Here is a 16,329-nt window from a genome sequence, read left to right as displayed (position 1 = left end):
ACACCCCAATTTTATTACTACTCTCTTAACGCCTATCCACTCTTGCAGTTCATCTCTCTCATTTTTATCTATTTTTATTGTGAGATGCTTGCCAAATAGGTCAAATCCTAATTTTGATCTACCTTTCCATCTCAACCTCTCTAATTACGTCAATCAAAACACATCTCCGGTTTTTTTTTTTAGTTTTATCGCATATCCTCACCCTCCCCGAATACCGCCCGACACTAATCCTAATCAACTTTTTGGGTCATTGATGTTGATAATAGGTCGATGACTAAAGAATTATTAAAAATTAAAGAAAACGTGCAAGCTAATGCAATAAAAGAATGATTTTAATTTCAATGCTTTCATATATGGATTTGTATTTGGGAATAGGTGAGATTTAAGTTTATAGATGTAGCTTGAGAGCAAAGGTGCATCATGCATTTTCTATGTTAAACGTGTTTTTTTTAATCGTAATAAATTATTTTCATCTATTACAATCCCAATAAAGTTTATAAGTGGAGAAAATGTTGTTGGGACATTTTAAGTATATTAAATGGTTGAAAATGACATTCGTGACTAAAATATACCAAATTCACTATACCCTCTATTTTACCCATTGTTTTGGTTATTTCACTATATAGTATCCTTAAAGACTCGAGATCCAATACGGTGTCCCATTCTTATAAAATAGAACGGTGTCTATGTGACACTTGTTAGTTGTTGTTTAAAACACCTCAGGTTCCTACCCAAGCTGTGCACGCAGCCCAATTTAATTTTTCACCAATCCAAGCGTGCCATGTAGACACCCTTCTTATGTGTAGGATATGGACACCCCATACTGGATCACGACTTATTCTTAAAAAATGATCCTATTTACTTCCTCTTTCCTCATTTTCTATAATTATTATTATAAAACATTGAACATATGTAATGTAAAGTATTTAGATAGTACTAAACTGGTCAACATGACTAAACAAAAATTCTCATACATGGTTAAGTTGTGTTTAATTTTAAATTTTAGTTATTTATTATATAAGAGTTTGGAACTTTTTATTTTATTTTTTTATAGGTAAATGCTTGGTTATGACAAGTAATATGGTTAATGATTAGCATAAGAAGTATGTGTTCAAAGGGGGTTTGAACTTAGGATGTGGGAACAATCCTTCATGCACATTATTGTGAAAGGGATCCTGTTGTTACCATCTCCTATTAGTTAGTCTTTTTTCACGAATTACAGGCCATGCGAAGTGGATCAGCAAATCTAAAGCATCAATAGACTCATAGGCTTCTTGGAGGAGGTTAGAGTAATCCATGTGTATAGGGAGGCTAATAAGATAGCCGATGAGCTAGCTTCTTTGTATTTATCCATTATCCATTGGTAGTACAGCTATTGATAGCGGAAACCTGCCTAATGATCTTTGTAATATACTAAGTCAGGATAAGAGAGGAGTCTGTCATGAGGTTGTAGTTGGTTTTTAACTTAGATAATCTTTAAAAAAAAGGGGAAAAAGAAAAAGAAAAAGAAATCTACACTACGATTCAAAGTGTGGGAATGAGGTTTAAACCCTCACTTGGTGTATTATAATAACTATATAATATTGTCATTATAATAGATTAATGACAATACGACACCATTATATAAATATACCCCATAAGTATTTTTTTATAGTAAAATTACGCTATATGTAAATCCGCTGCAGCTGCAAAACCTCAATTCAATCAAAATATAATTTATAATGGAATCACTAAGGTATCCTATTTCACAACGCATGCGCATGTGCACTTTAGGAGTAGTTGAATAAAAAACAATACGAGCCGTGCTGGAATAACATTGAAATAGACATGGTTTGGGACATTGGTGTACACAGAACCATAGATGCTTTTCAGTCATATCTCCATGAAAAGCATCTATGGTTCTATAGACACATCCAGGTCAGCAATGTCCGAAATGATGTCAATTTCAATGTTACTGCACCTATGGGTGGGTCGACAAGGAAGTGGTATATCTAACTTTTCTCCTCTACTGCTAGATTTTTTTTTTCTTTTTAAGTATCAATAGTGCTTGAATTGTTTTCTCATTTAAAAAAGAAAAACATTGTGAGACTCTCCATAGAACGGACGGTTGAAAAGCTTGGGATTCCCAAAGAAAAATGTATCCCTAGAAAATTGAACTAATCTGTGAGATTTTAAGATTCCCCTTTTTTTAAATGTAAGTATAAGTATGTAACCATAAACATTCTAAAATGATAAACAAACTCTCTTATTAAAAGCATCATAAACTTTAGTAAAAAGACATGAAAGAAGAGAAGTGTTTGGCTGTCCCCTCCCCTTACAAGTTGTTTCCATTTTTTTGCAGATGTTTGATTTTCCTTTGGTGGATAAGAAATTTATGTATAATTTTGTATTCTTTGACATTTTCGTTTTAGAAATATTACTAAGTTTGACCAATCTAAAGATATTGTAAAACATTGAGTCGCGAAGTTTTGCATGCTTGCAACTTTTTGGAGTTTATCCTATCATGGTTAGAAAACTCGTTCAGAATCGAGATGACTTAGGTGAGTCATCTGATACATACCTACCGTATGTGATGGGAGTATCATAGATTAGAATGCATTAAATGTACGAGAAGATGAATAGTGATGCTTGGGTAAATCGTGATAATGGGGGAGTCTTGTGTGTGGGTAATTTTTCAATATTTTAAGAGAAGTTACGAGTAACTTTTATTAGAACTATTTATATTTAAATTACTTTTGAGCTTAATGAAAATATTGAGATAAGTATTATTAAAATAATTGTTGGATTTGGGAAATTGATTATCTAGCATAGGTCTAAGAGGTCCAATCTACATTGAATCAGAACTTTATTTTTCTTCATTTAAAAATATATATTTTTGTGATATTTACGAATTAGGTACATAGCACGTGATGTTTTGAAGAGCTAACTATGATCAATGAAACATTTGAAGATTCTACGACAATGTTTTAAATTTTAACATTGGGGACAAAATTATTTTCAAGAGTGGTAGATTGATACGTACCAATCGTTCATGATGTTAAGAGTGGTGGGTAAATCATGAAAATAGGGGAGTTTTATGTGTAGGTAGGTAGTTTTTTCAGTATTTTACAAGAAGTTATGAGTAACAAGTGTTAGGATTCTTTGTACTTAAATTGATTTCGAACTTAGTCAAATTAGAGAGCTCCTATTACCACACCAACCTTTGCTACCACCACCCCAAGACGTGTGCTAATTCTTTGGTGATTTACATAAGATTTGGGGTGGCATTAACAAAAATTGTCATGGCAATAGAATATCTGTCAAATTATTTATAGAATTTTTTTTCCAGTAATAATCAAGAGGTCAATACTCTGATTTGCCTTAAGTAAGTTCTTTATCTCTATTTTTATTATATTTTCTAATCTTTATTGATTGAGTGCGTAAAATAATCAGAACTTGGAGCCAGCCAATCAATCAAGATAGTTGATATGAGCAATTCGTCAAACTGAGTCATTCGAAGTTCAAGATCCGAGACAACAAAAATTTTGTTCTTATAAAATAATTTAAATATATGTTATTTGTATAAAACTAGACTTCACCTATACCTATGGCACGGAAATCCTCTTTGAGAGTTAAGAGTGAAAAATGGGACAATGACTAAAAAGGCCTATGTTTTTAAAAAATAGACTTTTTAGTATTCGTTTTTATCACATATTGGTTTAAAAGTATTTTTGAAGTAAAAATGCCGTAATTACTCTTTCAATGACTTTGTGATTTAGGAAAACATGTTTATTTGAGAATATTTGAGGTATTTCTATGTTTTAAAATTAATAACAACCCCTTGATTTTGATAATCTTTTATAGACTAATGAAAAAAATATCTAAACAACAAAAGAAAAAGAATAAATCCTTGTTTTCTCTTTTCAACACTAGTAATCTTTAACTTACATGGATGATGATGATGATGATGATAAAGAAGATGAGTATCACTAAATTGATTTGGTCTACGTATATTAGATTTATTGAAATATATAAATAATTTAAACATAATTTTAACACTCAAATTGAATGTTTGTCGAAGTGATTCGACTTAAAAATTAGCAAGTTAAGTCAAATAAAATTATATTGAACTGATGAATAATTTTTAATAAATAATTTTCTTTTTCTTTTCACATACATGTTAATAACCAAATAAATTGATCATGTTTTTTTATTTGACTCGGTATATTTTTAGATCAAACTATTTTGTAAAATTGTTAAAAGGGTATTTCAGGTATTTTCTTTAAAAAAATCTTCAAAATTTCTTAATAGATTAATATTTTATTAAATGAAATTTTATTTATTAGAGGACTATTAGTACATATTCTCAATAAATAGTCTATCTCAGTCATTGTCCCTCTAAAAAAAATTGGAGGGATATCATTAACATATTTTTAGGTTAAAAAAGTAAAACTGAAAAATAATAAAATAGATTAAAGAAGAAATATAATGAAATTAGAGGGAGCGAAGAGAAAAAATAAAAAAATATAATGCACATGAAAGGGACATTTTTCTATCATAAAATGCAAACAAAACAATTATCTATATCTATATAGATATGAATTTGTGACATAGTATCTGCCCATTTATTTAATAATAAGAAAAATATAATTATTTAACAAAAATATAAAAATAATAAATAAATAAATAAATTTAAATCAAGTTAAACGATTTGACTCAAACGGGTCAACTGGGTGTATTTTCGAGGATGACTGATACGACTTGCCTGTTGACTTCTTGTTAGTCTACCGTATCACTCTCTCCTAGGGTGCGAGTCGAGGTAATGTGACTCACTCAACGGGGACCGAGTCCAGAAGGGTGCTAATCGTCAATTTAGTGAAGATTAGCGGCTTTTCCGACAATTCAAGTTTTGCCAATATCATTCTTATGGACTCCAAGCCAACCAACACAAGAAACAATTCTCTCTCCTCTCTCTCCGAGTCCGAGATCAAAAAGGGTTTCTTTTCTTCTATCTGAGTCTGTATCTCCTTTGTTGTTTCCTCTTCTGTTATCTATTCGAAAACCTAAGAATTCTCTCAAACCAGAAAAAAAAGAAAAAAAGATAAGAGTGAGAGATGCAAGGGGGCGAAGAGCTTGGCATCGAAGAACTCGCTTCGAATCTCTCCACTTATAAAGAGCAGCTCCAACAGGTATCCTTAATTCCTATATATATATATATATATATATTTTTTTTTATATATATATATATATATATTTTTTTTTTTAAATACTTATTTGTGTTTAATTTTATTCAGATTTGGTGTTTCTCTTAATTTTTTGCTTTTTGAATTTGTGTGTTATGAGCTAAGCTAGGGTTTATCATTGTTTCTGATTTAAGTTTGAGATTCCTTAGGTTATTCGTCGTTCTCTAATTCTCTCCCCCCCAAAATATCTTTTATTTTTTTTTTATTAAATTTATTTCTTTTAAGGTACAAAACGAAAACCCTAACATACACTGAGATTTCTTGACTTTTTTTTCCCCTTGAGTAAGGATGTTTTGTGAAGATGAATAACAAAATTCAGAGCAGAGGATTAGTTTGAGGACGTCCGAGAAACCGAAATGCAGTATAATTAGGTTGTGTTGAGTTCTGTTGAAAAACAGAGCCTGATATTATTTTTTATATAGGATTTGTATAATTGAGGGGGAAATCGTTGTGAAAATGAGATTTCCAGGTTTTTTTTGCACATTTTTGCGGAAATTTTTTTTATCCGAGAAAATAATTTTCTCCTTCTTGGTTGGAATTATTCTCCAACCCTACCTTAGTTTTAAACCTTGGTTTCTTGTCTCGTCTTGGAATCTCTTTTTAATGATGACACCTCGCAGAGTTTCTTTCACTACGCCATCCTTCTCATTGTGGGTCTCATATGCTTGCTATGTTGGTGCATTGGTGCATAATTGAAGTCATGTTTCTTCATTGGTGAGTTAATGGTTTAACCCGATTGTGTTGGGGGTCTACCTGTGAATCCATCAAGAATCCAAAAACTTGTTATTCCCACCGTGATTGATCCTCATCAAGGTGTTTTTTTATAAAGGGTCACCAAATCCTAGATAGTTTGTTGATTGCAATGAATACGTGGACTCGAGAATTTGATTTTTTTGGGGGGCAGGGGTATGGGATGTTTGTAAGTTGAGTTGTTGAAAGCTTATGATCATGTCAATTGGAATTTTTTGAGATGCTTGTTAGGGTTGTATGAGCTTCAAACACAAATGGATTTATTGGATTCTGAAATGTCTCTTTAACCTCCATTTCCACTTGGTCAATGATAGTCCAATTGATTTTGAAAAGATAAAAGAGACACGTGTCACCCAAAAGGGTGGGTTCCTCCAAAATTTTGAAGCGTGGTCGCTTCAAAGTTGGACTTGTGTTGCACATTGCAACTTACAAGTTTACCCTTTACAATAGCGTCTTTTTCAACTGAATTTTATAAAATTTGGCAAAAACATTCTTATTCTTTTTTTTTTTTTTTATACTTAAATTACGCGACTTATTCCAGAATAATTCAATAATCCGGAAGAATAATATTATCTTTTAAAAAAAATCGCGAATTAAATTGGAGATTGCTAACAATGGGCAGGTTTGCTCAATCTCCTCCTTATTTTGGTTTTATCCTCTAATTATAAAATTTATAACTATAAAAATAATTTACAAATCTACACTTGCCATTAGGTAACACATTTAATTATAATGAGTTCAATAAGTGTCAGTTACATTGATTTTGTATGTCATTAGATGTATTATTGAGTTCTCAGGTTCAATAATCTAGTTCAGGTAGCTCAAAAAGGATTGTGGAATGATCCTGGAGGTTAGCATGCCTTGATGGTACCAAGGACTAAGGATTTGCTAACAGGCCGTATCAGGTATTTGGCATTGCTAGGGAGGCCGGTTTGAAAGATTAGGGTGACACTGGGATTCCTGTACATGAGAATAAATGATAATCAATTGGATTTTCTGAAACCTTGACCTTGACAATCTAAAATGGATGCAATTTGGGGCCGTGTGGTCTGGTGTGAAGGAGGATGAGCATTTACAATGTGGGCATAGGCAACATGCATAATCATACTCATTATAGTACAGTAGTTACTTATTGCTTTCATTGTTATGCATTTATTTCCTAATGTTTTTTCATTTAAACATCTTTAGTATCTCTGTTTGAATTTTTTTTCCTTGCTACTCCCTGTGAAACAGGTTCGCAAGCTATTGGTGGATGACCCTGGAAACTCTGAATATGCAGACATGGAAAAAGAACTTGAAGAGGTGACCATATCCAAATTTAGTCTTCTTTATTTTCTCTTTAATTTTCATTTTTTCATTCATTTCTACCATTGGACATCTCTAGAATTTTCTTGATAGGTTGGATATCTCTAGAATTCTGAGTTGATCTTACATAGTACATTACATACTAAAATTATTTGAAAAGCTGAAGGTTGCTTGGTAAGTTGATCAAGTCTATGAGATGTAATACCGGACCTGGTTTCAAAATCTGCCTTCACCTTGCCTATCTAAAACAAAACAAAAAAGAGAAAATAAAGTAAAAGAAAAGAAAAGGATTTTACTTATCAGCAAGAAAAGAAAAGGAAGAAAATTGTTTGAAAACCCGTTTTTGAACATGGGATATTTTTTTTCCTCTTTCTTTTATTTCCTCTCTTTTCAAGGAATCATTATGTTTTACCAGGGCAGCATGGTTTTGGCTGCGTAATGGCTGAGGAATTCTCGTGGATGTTTTGTTTTTTGTTTTTATCTCGAAAAGGTGAGAATGGTGTTCATATTAAAGGATTGCTCATAAATACACTCTGGAAATGGGAGATCTATGGAGAATTAAATATAAAAAGCACGACTTTGTCGAGATGCCCATCACTCGTATCTTGGTTCCTGTGCAGGTGCTATGTGTCGTGATGGCCTGTAGGCATGCCTCTCACCTGATTTCAGATGTTCATGCTGAGATTCTAAGTTTGAAATTCAAATCAATGTTTGGGCCTTTTTTTTAATAAGTGATTGTATTGATTCAAATTTGATTTTTCTTTTCTTGGTTAAATATGTGGAAATGCAGGTGATTGTGTTGACGGAGGAACTTTTGGAGACTGCAAAGCAAAGTGAGGTTTCTGGATTGAATGTCGGTGTCTCGTCTAGTCAACACCAGTCTGATGGGACCTCCTCTCCGTATACAAAGGTGAATCTTTTTTATTAAACTTCTCTTCATCCTGTTTTGTGTGTGAGGGTGAGGATTGAGGAATTTGCTTCATATGTTCTAATGCGGAACGCAAATCAAGTCAACCGTGAAGAGTTCCGATGGAAAATTTGTAATTATTTAGGTTTTCACTTATTTGGATGTAGATTGATTGTTTTATCATTCATGATTATTTTAGATTATTTATTAATTTTTTTTTTTTAGGACTTTAATTTTATGTTTTTTGGGCTTATTCTCATGTTTTATTGGCCCATGATCTTAGTATAATATTTAGGGACAGTTTAGTAACCTTACTTTGTCTTATATTTAAGTTTGTTAGGGTTGAAAAATTAAGAGAGAAAGTTACGAAAATTAGTTATTTTTTGGGCTCTAATCCTTTCAAGAAACCATCAAGACCCTCTATCTTCTTGAATTTTGATTCTTGAAACCCCTTTCTTGATTCTTGAAACTTAAAAATCTCAACTCTTAATCCTTTCTTCATTCTTTAAACCTTTAATCATTACCTTATAAACCTCAACCTTTTAACCCTTTTCTTCTATCCCGTGTAATTGCAAAAAAATATATATTTTACTTTTGGGTTTAGCTTATCCTAGCCCAAATCTTAACCCAATCCCTAAGCGAATTTTCCTAAACCCCTTATTTTCCTCTTCTTCCCTCACCATCCTGCATCATATTCACTAAAGCTGAGTTGGGGTTACGTGAAAGTTTTTGAAAGTATGATAAAGAGTATTCACCAAGATAAAAAATGTACATGCTAATACGTTGTTCAATAATGGATGCTAGGGTACCATAATTTATTGTCCGATGAAATAACACCAATGTTGCAAAAATTGTATTTTTTTTTGTAAGCAAAGAGAATTTATTGAAGCAACAAAGAAAATACATGGGAGTCAAGATGACCAACCGAGAGAGACAAGGAGGGACTCAAGAGCCTCGGCCAAGACCGGCTACAAACCAACCAATTTACAGACTTTATCTCATCTTACAATGAAATCCTCAAAGAAAACCCCCTTGAAAACCGTAAAAACTTTTCCCGAAAAAAAAACAAAAAGGCACCACTATTTTGTCACAGTTTGCTTTTGTTTTCATCTGCTGTTTGCCAAAAGGGGGCCTGCTTTATAGAACTTTTTGAGTGTACTTGTGCTGGCTATTGGGTCCTTTGAGGTTTGGTTTTCATCTCCCATTTTTATTCCTTCTCTTGATTGTCATATGGTCGCTCTAACATATCACCTTGAGTAATGGGTAGTTACAATTTTCAAAAATATTTTAGCTCGGATACACTAGTCATTTATGTCCATATTTCATCCACTTCTATTGCTTGTTTCTGCTGTGCTGCATTTCTTTCTAGTGTCAGGAAACCATGCCAGTGTTATCTAATGGTGGTGGGATTTGTGTATAATTATATTAAGTGTGAAATAGCGTGGTTCAAAATGGAATTTGAAATCATATTTGGGATTTGAATTAAAATTTGAAATTTGAGCTTGAATAATAGAAATAAAGGACATTCATTTTTCAAAAAAAGAAACAAAAAAAAAGAAGTTGAAATAATGCCGTTGTGTAAGTTTCAATTTCCTTTTATTTTGAAGACTCGAATACCTAAACAACCCATTTCACGCATCATACCAGTAGTTATTTTCAAGAATATTGATTGTTAAGAATGATAAAGTGGCCAAAGTGTGAAAGTCAAAATGAATAAGATTTGTAGGGATTTCTTTTGGCATGATAAGGAGGAAAAAAGAAAGTACCACATGGTGAGTTGGAGAAAGATTTGTTTACCAAAAGATAGAGGGGGTTTGGGACTTAGAAATTTTGCGGCAATGAACTCTACTCTTTTATCAAAGTGGTTATGGAGATTTGGTGAAGAGGAAGGTAGCTTGTGAAGGGAGGTAGTGGTTGACAAATTTGGGTTGAAGGAGTTGGGATAGGAAATAAAAGGCTAAATGGGCATATGGGTGTAGGGTTTGGAAGAGCATCTTATGTTGTTTATTTTCTTTTCCACAAGAAGGTGAGGTTTGAGGTGGGGAAGGGTAATAGAGTTCGATTTTGGGAAGATAGGTGTTGTGGAGACATGCCTTTGAAAGAAAATTTTCCATATGTTTTTGTGGTGTCAAGCAAAAGGGGATGACTATCAACTCATTTTTGGTAGGAGACGGTTTGGAGAGAGCGTGAGACTTTGCTTTTAGGAGGGACTTCAATGATTGAGAATTGAGTAGTGTGGAGCACCTCTTGGAGATAGTTGATGCGGGTACTACATTTTGTGAGCAAAATGATCATAGGTTATGGGATGGTACAAGAGAAGGGGGCTTTACCGTACGCTTAATGTATATTGTTGAAATGCCAAATCTGACTTCCCTTTTCCTCTCTTCCACGATTTGGGGTTCAAAGCTTCCCTTCAAATTTTCAATCTTTGCGTAGGTTAATTACTATGGATCAACTCATTAAAAGAGGTTTTCAAATGCCAAATTGTTGTGTTTTGTGTATGAGAAACTTTGAAACGGTTGACCACATTTTCATGCATTGAGAAATAGCAAATCTATTGTGGGCCCATTACCTTAGCCTTTTTGATGTGGAAGGTTGTTTACCACGCATGATTCAGGATCTTTTGGACTTGTTGTGGCTGTTTTGGGGGTTTTCTTTTCGTAGTTCAAAGCGAATTTTGTGGAGTCTATTGCCGTTTGTTGGGGTCTATGGAAGAAAAGGAATAAGGATATTTTTTAAGGAAAGGAGTCACCTTTTGAAGAGCTCAAGTTTAATGTGTTGGGGTTACTTTTCCATTGGGGAAAGGTTTCACAAGAGTTTAAGGGCATTTTCTTTGAAGATTTTGTGGTTCGATGGGATCTCGTTTGTAACTTGGGAGATTAGTGATAGCTTTCGTGTTTTTGTTGTTTTACCCTCTTTTTGATAAGCTTTGTATTTTGGGATTTCTTGTCCCTTTTCTAATGAAATTTTAACTTATAAAAAAATAAAGTGACCAAATAATAGCATGACGTATCAAAAGAGCTAGATGGGCCCAGGCACTTCGTTTATGTAGGTCTTTATTTCATTCATCTGACCATTATTTTAAATCATTCTTGCTAGGACTTACTACTGGTTCTTGTTTAGGCATCAAGCAACATGGATGAATCATTTCAAAAGTTTCCTGTTGGCACAAGAGTTCAAGCTGTTTGGAGTGATGATGGGGAGTGGTATGTATAAAATAAAGAAAATGCAATTTGTTAGCTACTTTATCATGTTTGCTTCCATTGTTTTACCTTTTTTTCCTTGTATGTGTTTGATTAGTTGAATGTTCAGGTATGATGCCACAATTGAGGCGCTTACTCCAAATGGGTACTATGTTGCATATGATGGATGGGGAAACAAGGAAGAGGTATGATATTTTTGCCTGTACTCTTGAATCGTAGAAGTTCAAGCCATTTGTCAACTTAATGCCATTTGATTGGAAATTTCATTATCATACCATGGAATTATTGAATTTTGCTTGTGGTGGCAATATGTAGGAGGAATGATTCAAAATTGAATCAACATTCATGAAAGAATGGTTCAAATTTGAATTGGGTCATAAAATCTTAGGATTTATCATAATGAATTGTAAGATATTATTTTTACAATTTTTATGGAAGAGAAACTACATAAAGGAATAGAGAAAGTGTCAAAAGAAGAGTTCTTCCATTAAAAAAAAAAACGGATGCTGATCTTATTTGGCGAAATGATTTCTTATAGATACATCACGATATAACAATAGAAGAAGATGGATCCTTTCAATATTTTGAAACTGGTGAACTACAACGCCAAACACAATCTTTTGAGATATTTGTCCACACTTCAATTTGTTAGGCATAAATGGTTTTAATAGAGAAATATTATAAGGCTTGGAATTACGAAAAAATTGGAATTTCCATTGAAAAAGAGACAGGAGATTGCTTGGTTGGTGGCAGTGAAGACCTTGGAGACGCAATATGTACATAAAATATTTCTTGGTAAAATGAAAAATCAACCTAATTCAGAGCACATGGGTGAGAGAGGGCATATTATGCAAAGGCTTCAACTCACTGTTATACTCATTGATTTGACAAGCTTGATTTCTCTCCCTTCTGAGGAGGATGGCACAGGGCAGTTTTAATTTTGTTCTAATTCATTCGTTTTAATCTCTTTTCTAAATTTGAGTTAAAATTAACATCTGTTATTTGGTACTCCACAACTAAATTTATTACTATTTACATTTTATTCCATTAATGATGGGTTGTTTATGTTTTGTTTCCTTACAATTTTTTTTTGGTATAAATGATGCCAAATTAAAACATTACACAATGAGAATAAGGCCAGGTGTGCTTTATGGAGCTGAATGTAGGGCAATCAAAAAACAAAATGTTCAGATTAACCATAGTAGTTAATCTGTGTCAACTTACTGCTTCTTTTGCCAAGGACGTGGTGAAAGTGGGAATAACATTTTGCTTTATTATCCTTTTACTTCTTGCATTTGGTCTTATTTTCTGCATCTCTTTCATGTGGATTGGGTGTTCTCCTTCATCAATTTCTCTTTTTTCCTTGCTTGGACTGTCAACATGTTCTCCAATAGGGTTCTTGTGGGGTGTCGTCCTCCCCTTTGCAATATGTTGGGGGATCTGGAAAAAGAGGAACAAAAGGGTTTTCCAGGGAGATGAAAAAACTCTTCACGAGGTCACGTGGGAGATTTTGGCTTATTATTCTGGTGAAGCAGACAGAGCAGAGACTTTGATAGGGTTTTCTTTGAAGATTTTGTTTTTAAGTGGGGGATGAGCTTTGTCAGGAGTAGTTCTGTTGGGGATTGGCTTGTTTTTAGTTTTTCTTATGTTTTTTCTTCTCCTACGTCTTCATTTTTTTTGCTTCTTGCTTAGGCCTGACCCCTCATCTCTTATTTAATAAAATCTTATACTTATCAAGAAGAAAAAAAGACATGGTAGTTAGGAGGATGGTGAGATGGATGAGTGAAAAGACGAAGAAATATTAAATTAAAAATGAACACATTTGTGAAAATGTAGGAATAACTCCAGTAGGTAACTAGAGGAAAGTTGATTGAGATGGTTTGGTCATGTGTAACAAAGATCGATAATAGTTCATTTAGAAGGAATGTGCAAGTTGAAGGTTCTAAAAGATTTGATGGGAAGACCCAAAAAAAGGTGTTGATTGAGGTAGCGAGAGCAGATTTGAATACACTTACCAGAAGACATGGCTTTAGGTAAAATTGAATGGTGGAACCAGGTATGTTCGGCTGACCCCAAATTTTTGGGATAAGCCTGATGATGAGGGATGAATGCAATTTTTATGCTGTCGTTTAGTGAGTTTTGGAGATTGGAAATCCTAGAGGGACCTTTTCCGTTTTTCCTCCATTTTTTTCCGGAGTTTCACTTCAGTTCCATTAGGTTTGTATTGAGACTTACACTTTCTGCACATGTTCTCCCTTTTAGTGCTGTGGTGTCTGCTTTGTTGAAGTGATAAAGACACTGGAGTTTTCGTTCTTTTTAAAATGTCACAAAGGACATTATAAGCTTGACAATTGCTCATTTTCAGGTTGATCCTGGCAACGTAAGGCCGATCCAAGAAGAGGCTGTCAATGCTTTGCTCGAAGCAGAGAAGGAAGCTGAAGCTACAAAGCAGGCTATCAAACGGAAGATTGCACAAGCAGCTGTCGTGGACTTCCAATCACGAAGTTTACCTGAAAAACTTCGCATAGAAGCTGATGACCCTGAAGATGTGGTGAGTATGAATATGAAGTGACCTCTTTTATATATATATATATGGGTTAGGTTCTGTTGACTCTTGAAATGACACAAGATCTTGACCATATTATCCTCGAGATAAGTATTGTTGGTATGTGTGTTGAGACAACACAAAATCTCAATCGTTGGATTTTGTGTTTACACCGTTTTAAGATCTTGCTTCATTTCTTGAGTCAACAGAACCTGGCCCTTTTAAATATATATCAGAATGAACATACAATTGGTTCCTAAGATCTTCAGTTGGATGTCTCCATCTTCTTTGAAAATGATGGGCACGGGGCTTTTCATTCCTTTGTTCTTTTTTTGGTGTTTATCAACTTAGGAATACTTAATAGTTAGCTTAGTATATGATTTTGGTAGGTCTATTTGTGTATCACTGTATTATCACTATAATTGACTTAGTTTTATTTTATTTTATTTTCTTTATTTTGTGAATTGAGCAAACTAAGCTGGTATGCTTGCCAACCCATTATGTTTACAGAAAATTGCTAAGCGTAAGAAGATACATGCTTTCAAGTCGAAGATCCGGTTTGAGCAACTTGAAGTCACACAAAATAAGCGGCAAAATGCTTGGCAGCAATTCCAGACAACCAAAGGCCGAGCCAAGAAGGTAATTAATGTTCACAAACTATATTTGCATGAGTACTAGCTGACCTCCATAACCAATCCATGCATGCACATACACATTGAACATGTATGTACATAGTGTACACTTAGAGATGGTCTCATTTGTTTCTATATGCATGTCTAGTTTCCCTTAAAAGGTATGCAGATCATATATGGTTTCTACTATAGAAATTAGTATTCTTCATATCCTTATCTGTGAATATCTTAGGGAATGTTTTCAATGCATACTGATTGTGCAAGTGATTCTGCTTTGTGTAGAAAATGTGTTGTGTAGATCTTGCATTTCAGCTGAGTCTTGTCAGACTAATATGAGCCCTAGGATTTGATGGCCACCACAAAGTATTCAAATTATGGGAAAAGCTAGGGTTCTAGATGTTGGAATTTTTGGTAAAGTCGATTGTCTTATGGCCTTTTTAATTAAAGAGTTGCTGGAGTAACATTGAAATTGACATCGTTTGGGACATTGGTGTGCACAGAACCATAGATGCTTCTCGCTCGTATCTCGATGAAAAAACATCTATGGTTCTATAGACACATCCCCGTCAGCAATGTCTGAAACGATGTCAATTTCAATGTTACTTCAGCATTTCCCTTGATGAAATAATAGTTTACCAAGTTTACAGAATTAATCTGTTAGTCATTTTTCTGATCTCTGTGTGTCATCCTCTTTAGGGTATAATACCATATGCCTGTTCTGTAATTTTTATTCTTGGCCTTACATACACATGGATTTGTGTTTGTATAACTGCTTTGTATTCCACCATAGTTTCAAGTCTTAGTCTTGAGATCAGGATTGTCCAGTGGATTGATTAACATATTTCGATTGATCTGAATCATACAAGCTCAAGATTATCTTACAATGAGGGATGCACTTAACAATTAAAAAAAGAAAAAGTGGAAGAATAAGAAAAAAAAGAAAAGAGTGAGGAACTTATTGCGTCATTGGTGTGACTAATGTTTGAGGATTGACCATGCATTAAGCAATACGGTAATTATAACATTTCAAGTTTATTTGCCAGCTTGTAATTTATGTTTGATCTTTCCTATACTACATTTGTAGATTGGTTTCTTTTCGGGACGCAAGCGCGAGAGCATCTTCAAGTCTCCAGATGATCCAAAGGGTAAGGTTGGTGTGACTGGTAGCGGAAAGGGTCTGACAGATTTCCAAAAGAGGGAGAAGCACTTACATCTCAAGGGAGGAGCCGGCGAATCAGAAGAATAGTTTGTTTTTGTTGACTTCTTTTTTTCACCATTGCTCTCTCTCTCTCTCTCTCTCTCTCTCTCTGTGTATCATCCATCAATCATCTCACTCTGTTTGCAGAGTAAACTGGATTAGATGGAAGCCCAGTGGTTAGTTTTAACATATAGTTATGGTCTTGCATGGCAATGGCTTATGTAATTTTTGAAGATGGAGTTCAAACCACCACCACCGAAGAATTGATATTTTTACAATAGGAGAAATTGTTTATGCATCAGTGTTTGCTTTGATTCTTCTCTGGCTTGTCTTTGTTATACACTGTTGATTTGTTTGTAGTACCAAGTGTTGTCTGCTTCATTTTTTGTTTTACTTATTTGATCACCATTTGTTATAAAAATTTAGAAAATTTTAAAATATAAATAAATTTTGTTCACTCCCGACGATTATAAGCCCTACCATATTTTTTACTTCTTGTATGCTCAGAGTTTCATTGTATTTTTATCTTGCTATTGTTATGAATTGAATGGTATTATCAAATGTTGC

At 33.8% G+C, this 16,329-nt stretch overlaps 1 protein-coding gene across 1 annotated transcript; it reads left to right on the top strand.

The window, feature by feature from the left end:
* The first annotated feature begins 4,932 nt into the window (after positions 1–4,932).
* LOC147401831 (nucleic acid binding/RNA binding protein) lies at positions 4,933–16,063 on the top strand. The gene is made up of 8 exons (XM_086443246.1): positions 4,933–5,168; positions 7,206–7,274; positions 8,068–8,187; positions 11,308–11,390; positions 11,497–11,572; positions 13,753–13,938; positions 14,443–14,571; positions 15,649–16,063. The coding sequence occupies exons 1-8, from the start codon at positions 5,094–5,096 to the stop codon at positions 15,808–15,810; spliced, it is 900 nt and encodes a 299-aa protein (XP_086299372.1). The 5' UTR covers positions 4,933–5,093; the 3' UTR covers positions 15,811–16,063.
* Positions 16,064–16,329: the final 266 nt, after the last annotated feature.

Source organism: Akebia trifoliata, chromosome 5 (genome assembly GCF_017979445.1).
Source record: "Akebia trifoliata isolate Shusen 1 chromosome 5, ASM1797944v1, whole genome shotgun sequence".
Taxonomy (NCBI): Eukaryota; Viridiplantae; Streptophyta; class Magnoliopsida; order Ranunculales; family Lardizabalaceae; genus Akebia; species Akebia trifoliata.
Note: the sequence above shows the minus strand (reverse complement) of the source record. Positions and strands in the feature narration are given on the sequence as shown.